The sequence below is a fragment of the Poecilia reticulata genome, chromosome 19, assembly GCF_904066995.2.
Source record: "Poecilia reticulata chromosome 19, P_reticulata-male-v2, whole genome shotgun sequence".
NCBI lineage: Eukaryota > Metazoa > Chordata > Actinopteri > Cyprinodontiformes > Poeciliidae > Poecilia > Poecilia reticulata.
In genome coordinates this window covers 3,665,295-3,684,539 of record NC_088848.1, presented here as the reverse complement: position 1 = coordinate 3,684,539, position 19,245 = coordinate 3,665,295, and the positions used below count along the sequence as shown (strand labels likewise).

Here is a 19,245-nt window from a genome sequence, read left to right as displayed (position 1 = left end):
ATTAAGCAAATTATTTCAATCTTGCTCAGCAGATATTTATATATTCTGAAAACAAACATCCACAAGTTTACATATTAAAAACCTTTATTTTTCCTTTACTGATGTTTGCACTAACAAACATGAAACTACCTAACAGATAATTAATAAATCTCATAAAAAATAAACTCACTTGGGTCAGGGGTTTTTTCTTTTTCTCCTGTTTTCCAGCTCTTGTTTTCAAAACGAGCTCCACAAGGAAAGTCAAAGTGTAGCTGATATACTTTCCTCACTTATTTGTGCCAAATTGGAGGCCTGTTTTCACCACAGCCGTCCTGTGGATAACAATTAGAGGGACTTTCCTGCTCCACAATCTCTTGGGCTTCCTTCCCTGAACCGAAGCTGAAACTGACTGGAAAACAAACTGCATGGAAGTTTGTTTGTTTTTTTGCTTGTTTTGTATTATTTTTTTTTATCTTTAATTCTTATCCTGCTTATATAAAAAGTGCGTAGATAATGAAGGGAAGGGGGGGATAATGTGATGCTTACGGTGTTTCAGTCAAGGAGTGAGAGTGATTACTTCCAAATATTTAACATTTGGTGCCTGTTTCTCCGCCTGCATGACGTAACTCAGATGTTTTGTCCAGCTGTGGCTGTAATTCAATGCTGCAGAGTCTCCTTCCTCCGTCCACGCCGGCCCAGCCCTCACATTCCTCTTTCTGGAGCTGCTCTCCGTCTCTCTCCTCTCCATCTGATCTCCTGTTGCTGCTCTGCCAGCTCACTCACAACAAAGCTCCACAGATGCTGCTTTATGTTGTTTACATTGGTGACATTCTGTTATTTTGGACGTTATAATTGTTAAGTTTGGCCAGCTGTTGCTTCTCCCAGTAGGAGCGAAAACCTGGTGTGGGGTTTTCAACTGGAACCGGAGCACATTCTTCTGTTTTCTTCATCACTGATCCTTTTTCAGAACAAAATAATAAATATCTTATTGATCCCAAAAAGAATACATTGTTTATTAGTTGACAAGCTACTCAATCCAAGGTGTTAAATATTAATAGTACAAATATAAACATAAATTGAAAAAATATATAAAATTATACTTGAGAGTGATGAATTTCAGTAAATAAATAAAATAACAAGCATGCACATGCAGACAAGTTTATCTATAAATGATTTATTCTCGTAATATTATGACTCTACTATTTTATTTTCGAAATATTACCTTATCCTCTGATCATTATAACTTAATACTGACTATTCTCGTAATATTATTTACATTTTTTTATCCCTAATACTTCGTCGTATTTCTTATTGTATGATGATAAACTCCTCTTTTTCGTAAATCAATTTTCTTTGTTGAAAATGAACAAATATATTGAAATATATATTTCAGTGACTCGCGATTATCTTAATTTATTACACATTTGCAATAATTTCATTTATTTCTTGCGCTTAGATTTGATTTTTCATTGTCAATCTCCGAAAATTATAAGTTTTTTAATATTATGTTTTACTACTGGCATCAAAAACTATAATAAATGAGCGGATTCTCAATTTTTCACCCTGTAAATTACTGAATTGACTCACAAATGCATAGGACTGTTTGTATCCAGAGCATTTGTGTATTTGTTTAAAAAAAATCATTGTTTACTTTCTACCTTCAGAAGAAGCTTTCTGTTGCACTACCTCCCCCTGGTGGTAGCTGGAGAAAATACAGGTTTGTTCAAAAGAAAAAAGAAAAAACATTCCTAATTTCCAACCATTTCACCCATAAACCATTGTGTTTTTAGAGCAAAAGCGACTGTATTTGGACATTTAAAACAATATTTAGACCCATTAAAACATTTTAGAGACTAACACCATAAAACTAATCGGAAGACTCTTGTCAAGCTCATGTAAATAATTTACATTCCTTAAAAAAAATAATACACTGAAGCGAGAGATGTTTCCCAGTCATCAGTTATAATGGCCTTTAAAGGCATTTCTGCACAGCTTACAGTTTATGGAGCCCAGAAATATGACGGTGGCTTTTTAAAACAATCCTACATCATCGCTGAACTTTCGCTGAACCTTATTAATCAGGAAAACATCGTTGTAGTTTAGAAATGAGCAGGTAAATCATTTACAAATAACCTGTTGGTTGTAAAATAAACAGTAATGTCAGGGAATAAAAGTCAAGTTTTGTGACAGACAACAGGGACATATACTGGGATATACGTGCAGTGCATTTTATGTTACTCATCTTTAATGTTTTCATATTTGAACTTTTGTTCACTTTTATTTTATAGTTGTACCTGCACATTTAGGTGTTTCTATGTCTGGCAAACTGCAGATGGGAAATTAACATGTTGATCTAAAATCTGGCATTTTATTCAAATGTGTAACTTGCATATAAACAAAGTTAACGTTAAACATAAACACGTTTGGTTTCCATAGCAACGAAGGTTGACCGCTTCTGTCGAAACAATGTAAAGATTGTCTCTTGCTCTGAGGTAGGTTTTCCAAACTCATTGCCACGCAGTTTATTTACGGTATATTTAAATATAAATCTTGACTATCTAACAGTTTTCTGAGAAATGCCTCCAAAGTGAAAAGTAAAAATAGTAATAATTAAAACAAGCATCCTTCATGCCACCAGCAGGTGTCCTCATGTCCAAACAAACGTGCTGGCTGCTTTAAATTTTTATCTGAGCTTTGTTTACTAATGGCATGCGTGTTTTTGTTGTTCACGCGTGATTTGGGTGTTTTACAGGAGCAGATCCATAATTTTTCTGATTCCAGTCACATCTGGCTCCTGCAGATGTTCATATCTTGAGTCATCTCCGGTTCAACTTCCGGTCCAGACAGAAATCTCGTGTGATCTTTTGGTCACTAATGAGTAAACGAAGCTGAAGTTGGTTTCCGATTCCAGCAAAAGGTTAAAGGGCGATTCCACCTAATTTGTATACCCTCAGGATATTTAATCTACTCTCGTTTAAAAAAACTACAACACCTAGAAACCTGGACTAGATTATTCACAACTAATAGCAGAATATTTAAAACCATGTTTGTGATTTTTAAAACCTTTATCTGATTTGTGAAACTTCAATAAAGGGCGATTTCAGACCCTTTTTTGCATCTGGATCACACTAGAACTGCTCTAATTCACCTAAACACTTCAAACCTGGACTGGATTATTCTAACAAAACGCTGTATGGGATTTGTGAAACTTTGCTAAAGTTCAGATTACTATTCACACTTGTTTCATGCAGTTTTTTTCTAATTCAATTCTGATTCAAAACCATGTTATTAATCCCAAGGTGAATTTAAATGTTGGTGTAAAAAAACTGCTTGGAAAAAAAAAAAACTGCATGCAACGAGTGTGAATAGTAATCTGAACTTTAGCGAAGTTTCACAAATCCCATACAGCGTTTTATATATTCTACTGTTAGAATAATCCAGTCCAGGTTTGAAGTGTTTAGGTGAATTAGAGCAGTTCTAGTGTGATCCAGATGCAAAAAAGGGTCTGAAATCGCCCTTTATTGAAGTTTCACAAATCAGATGAATGTTTCACAAATCCCAAACATGGTTTTAAATATTCTGCTATTAGTTGTGAATAATCTAGTCCAGGTTTGAAGTGTCTAGGTGTTGTTGTTTTTTAACTATACTAGATCAAATATCCTGAAGATAGTGAAAATTCCAGATTTCCAGAATCGGAAGCTGGAATCGGAAACCTACTTCAGCTTCGTGATGAATAATTTTGGGAGTTTACTGACCAGAATCCTGTTCTGGTTTCTGACCATGAAATACTCACAACAAATGTGACTGTCAGTGTTTCCTGGTGGGAAATTAAGACACAAATAAAATGTAACACTGCTCATTTGTAGAACGAAATGCCGCTTTCTGCATAAGAAGGGAATCTGACTCCGGCTGATCCCTTGTTTCGGCCTCAGCTGTGGTAGATGAGATACTTGTAATAGCTGATATCTCGGGTCAGCAGAAATGTCTCCAGTTATTTTTAGATGGATATTTCCACCACAAGGGGAAGCAACAGCTTATAAGTTCAGAGGACACATATTTTCCTCTCTAACATGCTTATGTTTCACTTTGATTTGTTTTAAAGTGACACTAGCCAATACTTAACATAATTTCTTAATTTAAAATTGAAAAAAATGCATATATGTTTTGGCAAACTTTTGCATAAGCGGCTTGAAAACGAATGGAAGCAGAAAAGAAAGCTGTGCTGGGACTGCAGCACAGCGACGAGCTGCGAGAAGTTAGAAAACTAGCAGTTAAAACTCCTATGATGTAAAAGTCAGGGCAACACATAAAAATAGACAGACTTTATTGTAATTCAATTGTATATTTAAAATGCACATATTGAGCGAAACTGTGTTGCAAACCTCAACAAAAAAAAAGAAATGAAATAAATAAGCAATGGAATGGAAAAGTAATGCATGGATCGCTACCCAGATGTTATGTCTTCATGACTTGCTTTTGATTTAGGCATCTGACCATGAAAGATCAAACTAATGAAGGTCCAGTAGATTAACATACCAGGAATTATCTGGATCTGTAATAACAAACTATTTTTGTCTCTGAAATTGCTATAAGTGTTACATGTCAATTTACAGTCCACTCTGTCAACTACACGTGTATAAGTTCATGTTTTCTGACGTTTCATTGACAATAACACGAGGGATTCCATCTGGATACTGTCTGTGTTAAATATCTGAAGAGATGCAGTTAAGTAAATTATTTTCTTTATTTTTGTGTGCTTGAAATTAGACATTTTTACTTTGAAAAATAAGTTCTAGACTTGAAATTTGCTGTGTAGCTGTCGATATTGTAGTTTCTATATAGTTGCTCAAGTAATATTTTCTACATATCAAGCTTTAATATGTTACTGTGATAAGTACAAAACACTTAAAATAAAAAAAATATTCTAACGTAGAACCTCTTTGTGAGAAAAAATAATTTGCCAGAAAGGAAATAAGTGTAAATCCCCTTAATTTAAGTTATTTAATCTTACATAGATTTCAGTTTTTGCAGTGCATAAACGACAAACCAACTCCTACTGACAAAAATCAATATTTAGGAGAGTTTTAAAACAGCAAGAACAACAATATTTAATGGGAACTGTTTTTTTATAAACCGTAAAAATGATTACTTGAAACCCATGAAATTTTGCAAGTATTTTGGGAAAGTCTACATCACTGTAATAATAATTAAAAATTAATTAAGTAATACACTAGAAATACTAGAGGTATAGAAATTATTCAAATAAAAATGTATTTAAAAAAATTCAATATGCTGATTCATTCAGTGAATAATTGTTGGTTTTCTGATGAAGTAAAAGCAAACAGATAATTTATATTTATTTATTTATTTATTTATTTAAATATTATAATGCAGTGATTGCAACTTTTACGGTTTAATCCCAGAGAGTTTCATTGTGGGTCGTTCTCCTACAACAGAAATATTTATTTGTGTAATATTTGCAGTAACTCCTATCTGTACACGGTGTACCCTGTGAAGGAATCTGAAATGTATAAACTTATACCGGAAGAAGCAACACTGGCTCTACATTACTACAAATTAAAACATTTAACTGTTTAATAAAACACGTATACACGTCTTATATGGTTTTATAATACTTCCTGTTTGACTGGTGTTTCCTGATGTTCAATTAATGTCAATTAATTCATGTATCTTCATAAAAATATAAGCTAGTTTCTGAGCAAAACGATCACAGAGTTGCTTTTATTTTGAAACTCCCCACCGGACGTTGCACTCACGCAATTTTACTTGATGCCGGCAGCTTTAAATAGGTAAATCCTCCTTCTGCTGCGGGAGTCTCCGTTTTTGTTTTGTTTTTTTAAAATCTCGCCGCGTCACCGGGATGCAGCTGCGGGAGCCCGGCTGCTAAACCTGCTACACGCCGCCACCTTCACCGGTAAGCCTGCCTACGTCCAATTTCTGTGCTTTATTATTTTTGTAAAAACAGTATTTTTAATTGTTTATCACTCGGAAATGTCCACTGTAGCGGGAGTGACATGACTCCTGGCGGAGCAGCGCCGTTGACTTTCAGTGTGTCATGCAGGAGCAGCGCTGTGGGTTTAAATTTAGCCGGCTTAGTTGCAGAGTTTGAATTGGCTGCGTTAGTAATGCGGCTGCAGCAGTTGGCACATCTTGTTGCAGATTACCCGGCATCCTGGGGTTACTGAGCAGCTCTGATGTAATGACACCGCGCTGGCGAGTTGCATGCGCCGTGTGTGTGTGTGTGTGTGTGTGTGTGTGTGTGTGTGTGTGTGTGTGTGTGTGTGTGTGTGTGTGTGTGTGTGTGACTTTGATCAGTTTGATCATTTGGTGCGGAGCTAATTTCCTTTATGTGAAGGCAATCTAATCAATGCTACAACTGATTAGACTGATATAAACCAGGCTTTCACTTTGAATTTGCCAAAATCCTGATCTTCAAAGTGGTCTGAAGTCCACGTTTCTTATCAGTTATTGTCTCCGCTTATCGGGTATCATTTGAGTTTTAGGTGCGAATTATAGAAAAAGGCTGAACTTTGACCCCCACTGTGAGAAGATGTGGAGGGTCAGTTATTCAATCCACTGATGCAACATTACTGTCCTGACGGGATTTGGGCTCCTCCACGATGAAAAACTAATACTGCACAAGCTGAAATGGGCTGCTGGTTGCTTTAAAAACATCAGATCAAAGAGTCCAAAGGGCCAAAATCCCCAAGTTGAAAATATTCAGGGGCCTAAATTGTATTTTCCACCCTCCACAATAAAACAAACCCCAATTATTATTGTGAATTCTTTACACAACAATAAGTAAAACATTTTATGTTTCCCTTGATGTTTACAATTGTTTAACTTTCTGGGCTTATTACTTTCCAGTTTATAGCTTATTCCCTGGAAAGAAGATAAGAATTTTCCTCTACAAACTTTGCTGTATTTATCTAAATATAACAGATGGGTGTGCCCACGTCTGTGTTTGAGATATTTGTAACATGACTTATAAGATAAAAATAAAATGGGGGGTGAAAGGCTAACTAAAAAACTTATGTTGTACTTAACCTTTTCAGTTTAAGAAGATATGAACCTGCTAAGGAAAAGATCATCCTAAAGAAATTGCAAATAGTGTCAGAGGGCCACATTTGTGCCATTCTTGAGTTGCAGTCAAGGACCACACAAAATGAATCCAATGGTCACAAATGGCCCTCGGACCACAGTTTGGACACCTCCAATCTAACGGATAAAATAATCTAAGCTGTCAAAGCGGACAGAACAAGAGTAACGCAAATAAAAAAAAATAACATTACAGTGTAGAGAGAACGCAATACAAAAATATATGACAGCTTAGCGGCCATTTTTCTTTCACCACCTCCTCCGCTGGGCCCACAGGGCATCCCAGAACAGAGCTGACCATCCGGATCCGCCTGTTCAGTCTCTTTCTGCCCCCAGCAGACCACGCCAGAAAAGATGGCTGATGCCACAACAGAGCCATTGAAGGGCCTCAGGCGCGGCCCCTGGGCTCCAAGACCTGACCTGTCTTGACCTGAGCCACTGCAGTAGCTACAACCTGCTCCGGCCTTCAACTGCTTTATGTTATCAGTCCAGTTTATTGTTCAATAAACCCAACAACCAGACCTGGTATGTTCAGTGGTTGCAGCGCAGACGTTTACAGATTTATAACACTATTATTATAAATCTGTTTGCTTAACTTTTGTACTCTAGAACATTTTTAAGACAATATGATTTAAACACGTCAAGATTCAGTTCAAAATACTTTATCACCCCAGTGTCTTCAAAGATTTGTTGGTTTCCAGTAGCAGTCAGTCTTACACTGAATCTGAGGCAGCCTCTGACTGAAGACTGTGGCTGTTTGACAGTCATGACATGCTAACAGCTAAATTAGACGATATTTCACAGTGACGTCTGTAACAGAAGATCAGTTTGATTAGATTAGTTAGATCCAGATTAGATCAGTTTGATTAATAATCAGTTTGATTATCTGATCTAATCAAACCGATTAGACCAGCTTGATCTGTTGGTGGATGCTGGATCTGTTGGACCTGTCTGACAGCATGAAGTAGGCTGAAAAAGTAACTATCACTAAGATTGTTTCTGATAACTGGGGATAAGTTTTGGAGGAAGTTTTAATTTATTTATTTATTTTTTCAGAATTGTTTCAGTTCTGCTACATTGGCCATCCTAATTAGATATAAATTTGGGCTTTGAGTAGACCATTTTGAAACTTCCTTTTTTTATTTTTTATTTTGGATTTTTTTTATTGGCATTCAGAGGCGGACTTGCTGGTGTGATCACAGTAACACCACCTCGTTTGACTGTCAGTGTAATGTTACTTCGAGTTTTATACCACTTTAAAAAGTCTCTTCATTCCACAAAATATTTTCCAAAACGTCTAAGACATGACGAAGATGTTTTCTGGGGGAAATTTGAAACGATTCTTTGTGTTCTTTGCGATCAGCAGGGCTTTCAGCCTCAGCTCTCCCCCATGGATGTGGTTATTATTTTAATTTTTTGTCTCTTTTATTGGTGAATGGTGAGCTTTAGCAGAGTAAATTAAGATATTAGTTGTTTTGTGAATTTATTGATGCACTTTTGTGGTAATTTTAGAAGGATGGGCACTGCAGGGAATGTGTTTTTTAGTTTTCTCTAACATAATTACTCTGCTGCTCATATTTTCTTTGGACGCGTTGTTAATTGTCGAGAACATCTAATTACTTCATGCTGTCAAACTGGTTCCATCTAAACGATTTCTTGTTTCTATACGTCTGACAGGTCTGACTAGTAAAGTTGGACTCGGCGACCCGATTTTTGTTTTTATGAAAACAAATAAAATGCATCTTAAGTTAAAGCATTACATTTATTTATTTTGTAAACTCTTGTAGTTTCTAGTATTTTTCCAGGCAGTTTTGATGGGTCAAAGCAGAGGAAGTAATTGCTCAAATCCGTCTCATTGCGGGGGAATGCAGTCATTATGCAGCAGTCGCCTGCAATGACATGTTGAAATAAACCCAACAACCAGACCTGGTATGTTCAGTGGTTGCAGCGCAGACGTTTACAGATTTATAACACTATTATTATAAATCTGCTTGCTTAACTTTTGTACTCTTGAACATTTTTAAGACAATATGATTTAAAGACGTCAAAATTCAGTTCAAAATACTTTATCACTCTAGTGTCTTCAAAGATTTGTTGGTTTCCAGTAGCAGTCAGTCTTACACTGAATCTGAAGCAGCCTCTGACTGAAGACTGTGGCTGTTTGACAGTCATGACATGCTAACAGCTAAATTAGACGATATTTCGCAGTGACGTCTGTAACAGAAGATCAGTTTGATTAGATTAGTTAGATCCAGATTAGATCAGTTTGATTAATAATCAGTTTGATTATCTGATCTAATCAAACTGATTAGACCAGCTTGATCTGTTGGTGGATGCTGGATCTGTTGGACCTGTCTGACAGCATGAAGTAGGCTGAAAAAGTAACTATCACTAAGATTGTTTCTGGTAACTGTGGTGGAAAGAGTCGGCTTTCTCTGTGCAACTGCAGAAAGACACAAGACGTTCATTTAAAACTTAAATTAAAAGTGTAATTCCTTTTTTCTTTCCTCCCTCCCTCCATCCATCCGTCCGTCACTTTCTTTCTGTCATTCCTGCATGCTGCATTGTATTTTCTTCTTTCTTTCCTTTCTACATTCATTTTTGTCCTACCTCAATTTTACTGTCTTTTTCATTCCTTGATTCTTTCTCTTTCTCCTCTTTCTACCTCTTTATTTAATCTTTGTTTTTTTCTATTCTTTGTTTTCTTTTCATTTTCTCTCCTCTTTTTTTTTGTTCGTTTCTTTCTTTCTTTCTTGCGATACTGATTTTGAATTTTATCACGATACTATTGTGATAACGACAAAAGTGACAATAAGAACTAGTTATCACGTCTTTTTGAGGAACCGTATCTCTACGACGTTCCCATTTGAAGTGAGCTTCTTCAGGACGCCACTTAATTAAAGAGACAACATTTAATCGTGTCTTTAAATTTTTTTATATTTATTGAAAATATTTTTGTGGAAAAAAGTAGTAAAAATACCATTTTAGTCTGCTTTTATTTGCCGTTAACTGAAATTTATTGAGACAACAATAAATCAGATTTTTCACGATAAATGATAAGCGATACGATAAATGTCCTTTTTTTTTTTCTCCACTCACTTCTCTCCTCTCTATTATTTTTCATTCATTTTTATTTTATCCTTTTAACATTTTTGTCCTTTTTATTCTGTGTCCTTCCTATTGTTTCTTCTTTTTATTTTTCTTCTCTTGCTGACGTTCTTCTACGTGTCCCTTCCTCCTTTTCTTTCGTTTTTTTGTTCCTTTTATCCTTCCTCCCATCCTTGCTGCTTAATAAGGGCATAGCGCCGCACACAGGAGAGATTAAATCATCTCTATGTCACAGACTTTGTCCTAAAAGTTACCTGGTTTTCCACGCAGCAACAGGACACTGTAATTCATTGGTATTTGATAAGATAAACACAATAAAGAGCAGATGTTTTGCAATATCAGATAAGAGTTCTGGCCTGCAGTCATGTTTGTGCAATAAAATACATTAACAAGACCTCACTTACACAAAGGTGTGAGGATCTCACAGCTCTTATTCAGGATTGTAGTTTAAAATGAAGCAGTTGTATTTCTTTTACACAGAAACGGGGATAAAGTTTGTGTGGACGTTTTCACAATTTGACTTTAGTCCTCATGCGGAAATTTTGGCGACAAATGTTTTAAATGAATTAACGTTTGGCCTCAGACAAAGAAAGCCCAACGAATTACAAAAGCAATTTTAAATTTACAATTTCATGTCTCTGGGGGGGGAAAAAACGTTCCAAACCAACCTGCCCCTGTGTGGGGGGGGGGAAAAATCACCAGCCTTGAAACATCATGAATCAACTGTTTATTTTGCACATTTTAATTTTATACTTCCATTCGAGTCTCAACCCAAGTGCTTGAAATAAAAACAACAGTCGTTTTTTGGCAATAAGTTGATGTTTTTTGAGCAGGTTTCAAAAACTTAACCTTATTGTCACATTTGACGGGGACTGCGTCGTTACCTAGCAACCCCAGCAAAGCCCAGCCCCGTTACCTAGCAACCCCAGCAGAGAGTTCCAGAACGTCTGGTCAGTTGGTTTTACCCCTTTATGCACTCTTTCATGGAAAAGACAACTGTGTTGTTGTTGACTTACCGTTCAGAAACCACTCGCTGCATTCTTGCTGGTGGAACAAGAGACTCTATTAAGCCTTTTCAAAGATGTAAGGTTGTATAATTGTATAATTGTGCATGTGTTTGCAGCCATTTTCTCCTGTAAGGATAAATGTTGAGTCGGGGGGTGGGGGGGATTGTGTGGATTTAAAGTGACAGAGGCCCTATTCTGAAAGGAGTTCAAACTTGACAGAATTGACTTGACTAATTTAATTAAGATTGATTTTGTTCAAAAAATGGAATGAAAATTTCTAATGAACAAATACCCAATAGAAAACTTCCCATGCAGTTTGTGGCCTAATTATTTAGTATTTTTGCTACAGTGCGATTTAAAATGCTGGTTTGCATTTTCTGTCATTAGTAAAGACATGACAAGAAACAAAAACAAGCTCTTTGTTTCCCAGGGAAGGACCACCAAAGATGGCATCTTCACCAACAACAAACAATGCTCGCTTTCTGATGTGCTTCGACTTCGATGAGACGATGATCAGCGAGAACAGCGACAACACTGTGGTGAATCTCTTGCCAACCAAGCAGCTTCCCAAATGGCTCCTAGACAGCTATCGAGAGGGGCACTACCATGAGTTCTCAGGAAAGGTAACGGCCTACTTGGCAGAGCAGGGCATTACCAAGGACGCCCTGCTGTCCGCAGTGCAGAAGATCCCACCCAATGCGGGCATGCTGGACCTCTTCCGCTTCCTGCAGAGCCACCAGCAGGACTTTGAGCTGGTGGTGGTCTCCGACGCCAACACCTGTTTCATTGAGACGTGGCTGGAGCACAATGGGCTGGGTCACCTTTTCCGGAAAATCTTCACAAACTCCTCCCACTTTGACGACAGCGGCCGACTAATGCTCCAGCCGTTCCACTCGCACTCCTGCCCGCGTTGCCCCGACAACATGTGCAAGCAGGTGATCCTTCGCGAGTACGTGGCGGACCGGGAGAAGGAGCGAGGCGGCGTCGGCTTCCAGAGGGTGTTTTATGCCGGTGACGGGTCCAACGACGTGTGCCCCACTCGGGCCTTGGGACCCCAAGACGCCGCCTTCGCCAGGAGGGACTACCCGATGCATAAGCTGATGATGGAGATGCAGCAGTCCGAGTCCACCGAGATAAAGGCGAACTTAGTTCCCTGGGTCACCGGAGCGGATATAGAGGACTATCTAGCAAAAATAATCAAGGAGAGATGACTTTCTCTGAGTTTTTTTCTTTTTAAGTGTTAGGGAAAACAGGAAAGGTGAGAAAACATTTGCAATTTGCAGCAAATTTAGATGAAATCAACAGGAAGTTTCTTGGTATTTAAAATTCACATGCTCAGCAATCAAAAAATGCACTTTTTACCTTTTGTTTTAGCTTTTGAAAATACTTTTTAAAATTTTTGAATAAAGGGAAACCGGATGTGCTTTTGAACAGAATGTAAAGCCCCTGATTTAAAGCTACAGTATGCAACGTTTTAGAAAAAAATGTGGTTTCTACATATTTTTTAAAATTATCATGTCGGAACAATATAATATAAAATAGACGAGTGAAAAATTTAGCTTCTTTGCCTTCTGCCTGTATTAACTGCAGACGTAAGTTAGAAACAACCAATGAGAAAATGGAGGCGGGTCTTAGCGCTGTCAATCACTCTTGTGCTAAGAAAGTGATTTCTCTTTGCTAACCTGCAGCTGGTTAACATAGCCTTCCACCAATGCTAAGGCTAGTTAGCATAGCCACCAATGACGGAGAAATACCGATCTTTCACAACTGGGATGTTGAGCAGCCTAGATGAGGTTGATTGAAAGCGCTAAGACCCGCCTCCTGGCTCTGATTGGTTGTTTTTGCAGACCGCAATAGTAGCTCATGGAGGATTATCAGTCTCATCGTGATGTGGTGACAGATTTAATAAATATGGAAAAAAACATATTTTTGTAAAAGTTACATACTGCAGCTTTAATAACCTCAAAGGTAAAGGGTGCTTTTTATGAAAAATATTTAATTTCTGACAGCAGGTGAGGTTTATCCAGCTTCAACGCCTAGTTGAAGGTTTGACAATGGTTACACAGGCCGGATGTAGCGAGGGACAAAAGGCCGCGGCGGTTTCATCAGGCAGGGATAACGTTGCAGATACTCAGGCGCCGTACCAGAAACTTAATCTGGGGATTGATTTTTACAGCAGTAATCTACACCAGCGTGAAACACAACAGGAACGCTGAAGAAATTCACTCCTCTGTTTCCCCAATGAAACAATTCAGGGCAAAGTACAAAGTTTAGATATATTGGGCTATTTCCAGGTATTATATAAAGCCTATACAGTTATTGGTACCCCTGTGGGGATCCATCCATCCATCCATTTTCCTTACACCTTGTAAAAAATATATCCTTTTTTATTTTTAAAGTAAACAATAATGGTAAATTATTATTTAAAAAATCCTGAAATTAAATTAATCTTTTGTAAGGGAGGCATAATCTCACATTGAAACTTTAAAAAAAAAACACGTTAATTTTAGATAGGGGAATGTGACTATTACTTAAAAATAAAAGCTCATAAAATCTTGTTTTTTTCTGCAAAATTTTTTTTTACAAATGACAAAATATTTGGAAAATGAGACTTTTATTCCCATCATATGTTATGTGAGTTGAATAATGTATTATAAGGGCCAGGAAGTTTTTTAATCACGAGAATATAGCCGCAATATAATTTGTATCCTTCAAAATGGAAAAGATAAGCAAACATTAATGGTTGTCTCTATGGCAACCATTAATAGCAAACTATAGAACAGGGTTGTCTCTGAGGGTGCGTTTACACTGCAGCCTGAAGTGACCCAATTCCGATTTCTTTGACGTAATGCGACCTGTATCCGATCTTTTCATGGCAGTGTGAACAGCACAGGTCGGATTATTTTTCGAATGCGACCCATATCCCATATGTATCCGATTGAAATGCGACCGAACGTTCAGGTCGCATTCATCCGAACTGAACGTCACTGATTCTCAACAAATCTCACTATTCTGCGTCCTGATACACGCAAGCGGGAAGAAAAACAATAACCATGACGGACTATATGAGGATTAAGTTGTTAATATGCTGCTCTGGCCGGACAACAACTTCAAATATATAAGCTAAGCTCCACCGTTAGCCTCCATGTTTACCCTTAACACTGAGCTCTTCTTCTCTTTATGGCGGTTGGCAGAACACTGAGAACGCTGACGCTATTGCGCCCTCTACTGGGCATGCAGGACACTTTCAGGTCGTTTGCCCGTTCACACTGCAGAACGCATACAGGTCGCATTTACTGGCAGTGTGAACGGCCCCGGCAAAAAAATCGGAATTGGGTCACTTCAGGCTGCAGTGTGAACGCACCATAACTTTGTCACTAATCTTTTCTCTCAACATGTCATTAGGCGATGAGCGTCTTAACCCCTCTCACTTCTTTTATCATGCCAGCGAATCATCAGTTCATCTTATTTTGACACTCTTATCAGGAAAAGAGTAGACTTCCTTTCTGGAAATTATTGGAAACTGTAAAAGCAAGTATTGAGAGTTAAACTAATCTCTTTCAATACACAAGAAAAAAACCAACAACAGCAGCAAATACACATCATCTTAAATAGAAAATTAAACAACTTTATGGATTTAAATGCAAAGCTGGGGAGGCGAAGGGACTGAAGCAGACGGCCTCAGCGCCGGATGAGGAGTCTTGGCACAACATGCAGGGAGGGAAGAACAAAATGTGCAAATCCTGCTGTTTAGAAAACTGTAGCAAAGAGTAACTTCTTGACGTCATCAGATCTCAACCATTGGATGGGAAAATTCAGTTTCTGTCCCATGAATTCAAAGATGAATAAATGGGCCTTTTTTCTCAAGATGTTTGGGGAAAAAAACCTTCCAGATGGGTCTGGTGTGGGAAAAAAATCTCCATAAAAAAATATAACCAAGAGTGTGGTCTTGGAGTCACCAGGTCTCTATGGCAACCATTCGACAATTTCACCCACGATCTTTTTTTGGATCTGATGTGAAACAAACCCCACTGTTGAGTATGGTGGAGAATAATCATGCTGTGGGCCTGTTTCTCACCTAAACACCAAGGCTACCTTATTAGAGTGCACGACATTACGCATGTTTTGGAATATAATTTACATTTTTAATTAGAAATCAGATCAACGTACATGTTTCACCAGACACAAAATGAACATTTTAAATAGTAATCATAGGAATTCAGACCTAAATCCTAAAAAAAATTTTTTAAAAACTGTGGAGTGAACTGAGTGTTATGAGTATTATTGCTCTAGGGATTTAATTTAAAAACTAACATTTCCTTAAAAGGCATTCAAAGGCTTTTTACACATCGCTAACAGGGTTTCCAAAAACTTTGGATACGAATAATGTTGGGAGTGTTTGTTTTTTTTTTTTTTTACAATATTTGTCTCATTTCCTCAACAAGTAACCCGATCAATCTCCTTGATTATTGAGAAAATCAATTAAAAACACTAACAGAATAGATCTGTTTTTAGTATTTCAGTATGTTTGAAATCAGACAAAATGAAGCCTTTTTAAAATAATTTCCCCCCTCGTTTAAAACAGTGTTGCAGAACGTCGGTTCTTTCAAACCCCAGGGTGGTTGGTTGATATTAACGTATTACTTTCTGTATCATACAGCTGTCATTTGATGCCATGCAGTGGAATATTTGTGTGCTGACTCATTTGGAGAAAAAAAACTATTAAACTATGAAAATATTATCACTGATCAGCCGTAACATTATGATCAGTAAATGATCAGAACTGATTCCTGCAGATCAACACTGATCTAAATGAGATGATTCAAATATCCCAGCTCAAGGGTATTGAGTGATATTTTGCTGATCGGTAGTCATAATGTTATGCCTGATTGGTTTGTAGCCTTAAAAAAAGTATTAGAAATGTCCGTTAATGTGTTTCTCAGGGAGAACAGACAGAAAATAAGCAAAGATGATGATAACAGAGTTGAAAACAGATTTTTACATGCAGTGTAAAAATTTTTGAATTTTTATTTTTTTAAAACTGTTTGACATTAAAGCAGACTAAATGTTTTCAGTTTTCAGTCATTGGGGATTACCGAAGTAATTTCTATTTGCCAAATTAATGAGAAAATAAATTTATTTTGTTAATATTTTCATTAAAGTCAGCTGTCTACACTCTGTCAAAAACTATTCCTTTAAACTGCTTCCGGTTGTGACATCATGGGGGAAATTGCCCCAAAAATTAAAACAAAAATCAGAAAAACTGATGTTAACTTTAACAAGTTTGGTTCATACTTGGCTGCAATTTCCAGATGCCTGAAAGGAAAGCACTATTTTCATCTGTTTAACAACGATGTCAACCGGTCAGGTTTTATGTCACAGAGAAAATGTGTGACCTCGCGTGACCTTTGGTAGATGTTGGCTGAAGCTGGAAGAACGGTGTGATTATTAACCATGAAACAAGTTCTGTACCGACCGAAAGGCCGCTCAGTGAAGAAGAAGAAGCCATTACATCAAAAGGAACATGAATAAATTAAGTTTGGACAATTTTATGTTGCGTTTAAAGGAAAATGAGGAAGAACAGAGATGGTAGCATTATATTGTGGGCTGCTAAATATTAAGACATTTTTTCTATGTTTGGCTTTGAACAAGTAATAAAATTCTCATTATCCTGGCGTTTAGCAAATTCAACCCATTTTTAAATAATCCTACAGGAATTGTTTCATTTAATCTTAGTCAGAAAAAAGATTGTGTTTTTATAGTGTATGAAAAGACCTGGTTTCAACTGTACGTATTTTATATATAAAAAAAATTTTTTTTTGCACTCTCACAACAGCAATTCTAATTTAAAAAAGTGTTAGTGACTAATAAATAGAGGCTTAGTCGTCACAGCTACAAAACAAACCTGAAATTATTTGTGATCAAACCTTACGAATGCTCCTAAGATCCGAGTTTACCTTCGTGTGATGCTACGATTCCTAAGAACTCACCAGCTTAGAGTAATTTAGCTGCTTCCTGTAGCTTTTGTGCAATAATTAAGTGGCATGTACTTGATGTGCAAAGAAATAATCAGGAGAAAAACTTGACACCCGAAACTTTCAGGGTAGCATATCGAGTCCAGTGCAGCAGTGTTTTAGTGACACGCTAAATAAAATATGTTGTTTTCACTCTGTTCCGGTGATGTGCTACCCTTCTCGTATTGTGTTGCTTGCTGTCTGCTGTACGTTTAATCTAGGGCGTTAATACAATGTGTAAATGCATCATTGTAACAGGAAAATAAAGCCATTCATTATCAGACGCTGTTTCTTCTGTGTGCTTTGTAACTGAGATGAACAGATCTGCAAAATGGTTCAAATATTTTTGAAATTCTTTAATTTCATCGTGATTTAAAGAAAGAAAGAGATGAAACAAAAACCAAGTCACTTAATTTAAGAGCCTCCTTAACAATAGCACATTATAAAAGCTGAATTTTAAAATTCTTGTGCAATCTTTGTGAAAGTTAACAAATTAAATAGATATTATGTTTAATTAATAGTATTTTTTCCAGTTAAACTACAGTTAAAAATTCAGGATTTGATTGTTACTTTTTCTTCTGCTTACTCATTTGAAATGCACACTTTCTACTAAACCATTTCTATTGAAAGATTTCTCTGAGTATTGGGGACGCAAAGCAAGTATACATGTTTCAAATTTACATTAAAAAATTAAACAAAGAACATTTCTGCTCACAGGAAACACCAGGGCTGTTTAGGTTTGTTTCTTTTACACCACACAACACTTTCACTTTCAAAAACCTTCAGTTAATTCAACCTCATCTGCTCACCTAAATACTTGTTTTTACTTAAGTTGATTTAAGTAAAAACAAACAAAAAACCAATTTTAATAGCTGTTTAGATGGGTAGGTTCCCCCTTGTTGTGTAATCATCTCTCAAGTTTGGCCTTTCTGACAGCAAACAGTGAACCAAACCCAAGCATGACTTAAGAAACGATGCTTTCAATTCACTTGGTGCTGAGTCAGCTGGTGTTGATAAAATTCTGATTTTTTATTTTTATGTTTTTGCCTTAATGCGACCTTATCTGATCTTTTCATGATAGTCTGAACAACACAGGTGGGATTTTTTCCGAATGCCACTTGGCTATCCCATTAAAATGTGACCGAACGTCCAGGTCGCATTGATCCGACCTGAACGTCACTGATACACGACAAACGTCACTATTCTGCGTCCTGATGAGCGCAAGAGGGAGAGTAAACAACAACCATGGAGGACGATAATGAGGATTAAGTTGTTAGTATCCTGGCTGCGGTCAGACTACAACTTCAAAATCATAAGCTAAGCTCCACCGTTAGCATCCATGTGTTCTTCCGCAAACACTGAGCACTACTATTTTTTTATGGCGGTTGGCAAAACACTGAGCACGCTCGCGATGTGTGACGTCATTGCGCCCTCTACTGCGCATGCGGGACACTTTCAGGTCGTTTGCAGTTCACACTGGAGATCACATACAGGTCGTATATATTTAGAAGTGTGAACGACCACGCCAAAGAAAATCCAATTTGCCAAAATAAAATCAGAATTGGGTCACTGCAGTGAAATCTGAATGAAAGCACGGTGCACTCAACAGTTCTTTGTTTAGATTGCTTTATCTACTAATTATGTTTAATTTAAACAGGCATAAATTTAAAAAGGAGGCAATTTAGCAACTAAAATGCGCTAACTCTTTAATAGGTTATCAAAGTAGTTTAAAAAGCTTTCAGAATAGTTTGGATATTTTGGTTTGTTTCAAAAAGACACAATCCAGTGAGAGGAACTGGTTATGCAGGCTGAGACAGTCTTCAATTAAATTAAAGGAAGTGACAGCCATTATGGGGAAGGACGGTGAGCTTGAAGGACACAGCGATGATGTAGTCTTGGCCAAGTTGATGACAATTTGCCATTGCTGCAGAAGTCCTGAAGTCAGAGGCATCATCCAAAGCAGTTTGTCAGCATGTAGATAATCCACAGTCGGCTTGAGGTCAAACTGAAGACAGAAG

General features: G+C 37.1%; 1 protein-coding gene across 2 annotated transcripts; it reads left to right on the top strand.

Annotated features, from left to right (window-relative positions):
- Positions 1–2,370: 2,370 nt before the first annotated feature.
- LOC103481271 (putative phosphatase phospho1) lies at positions 2,371–17,510 on the top strand. Of its 2 annotated transcripts, XM_081600533.1 has the most exons (3): positions 2,410–2,471; positions 5,780–5,914; positions 11,644–17,510. In XM_081600533.1, the coding sequence occupies exon 3, from the start codon at positions 11,660–11,662 to the stop codon at positions 12,422–12,424; it is 765 nt and encodes a 254-aa protein (XP_081456659.1). In that variant the 5' UTR covers positions 2,410–2,471; positions 5,780–5,914; positions 11,644–11,659; the 3' UTR covers positions 12,425–17,510. The 2 variants fall into 2 exon arrangements, with proteins under 2 accessions (XP_008434881.1, XP_081456659.1); XM_008436659.2 differs by lacking the exon at positions 5,780–5,914 and having other exon boundaries at positions 2,371–2,471.
- Positions 17,511–19,245: the final 1,735 nt, after the last annotated feature.

Bases quoted from the DNA above. Each gene is read 5' to 3' on its own strand.
- LOC103481271 (XM_008436659.2), top strand. From the start codon at position 11,660: ATGGCATCTTCACCAACAACAAACAATGCTCGCTTTCTGATGTGCTTC.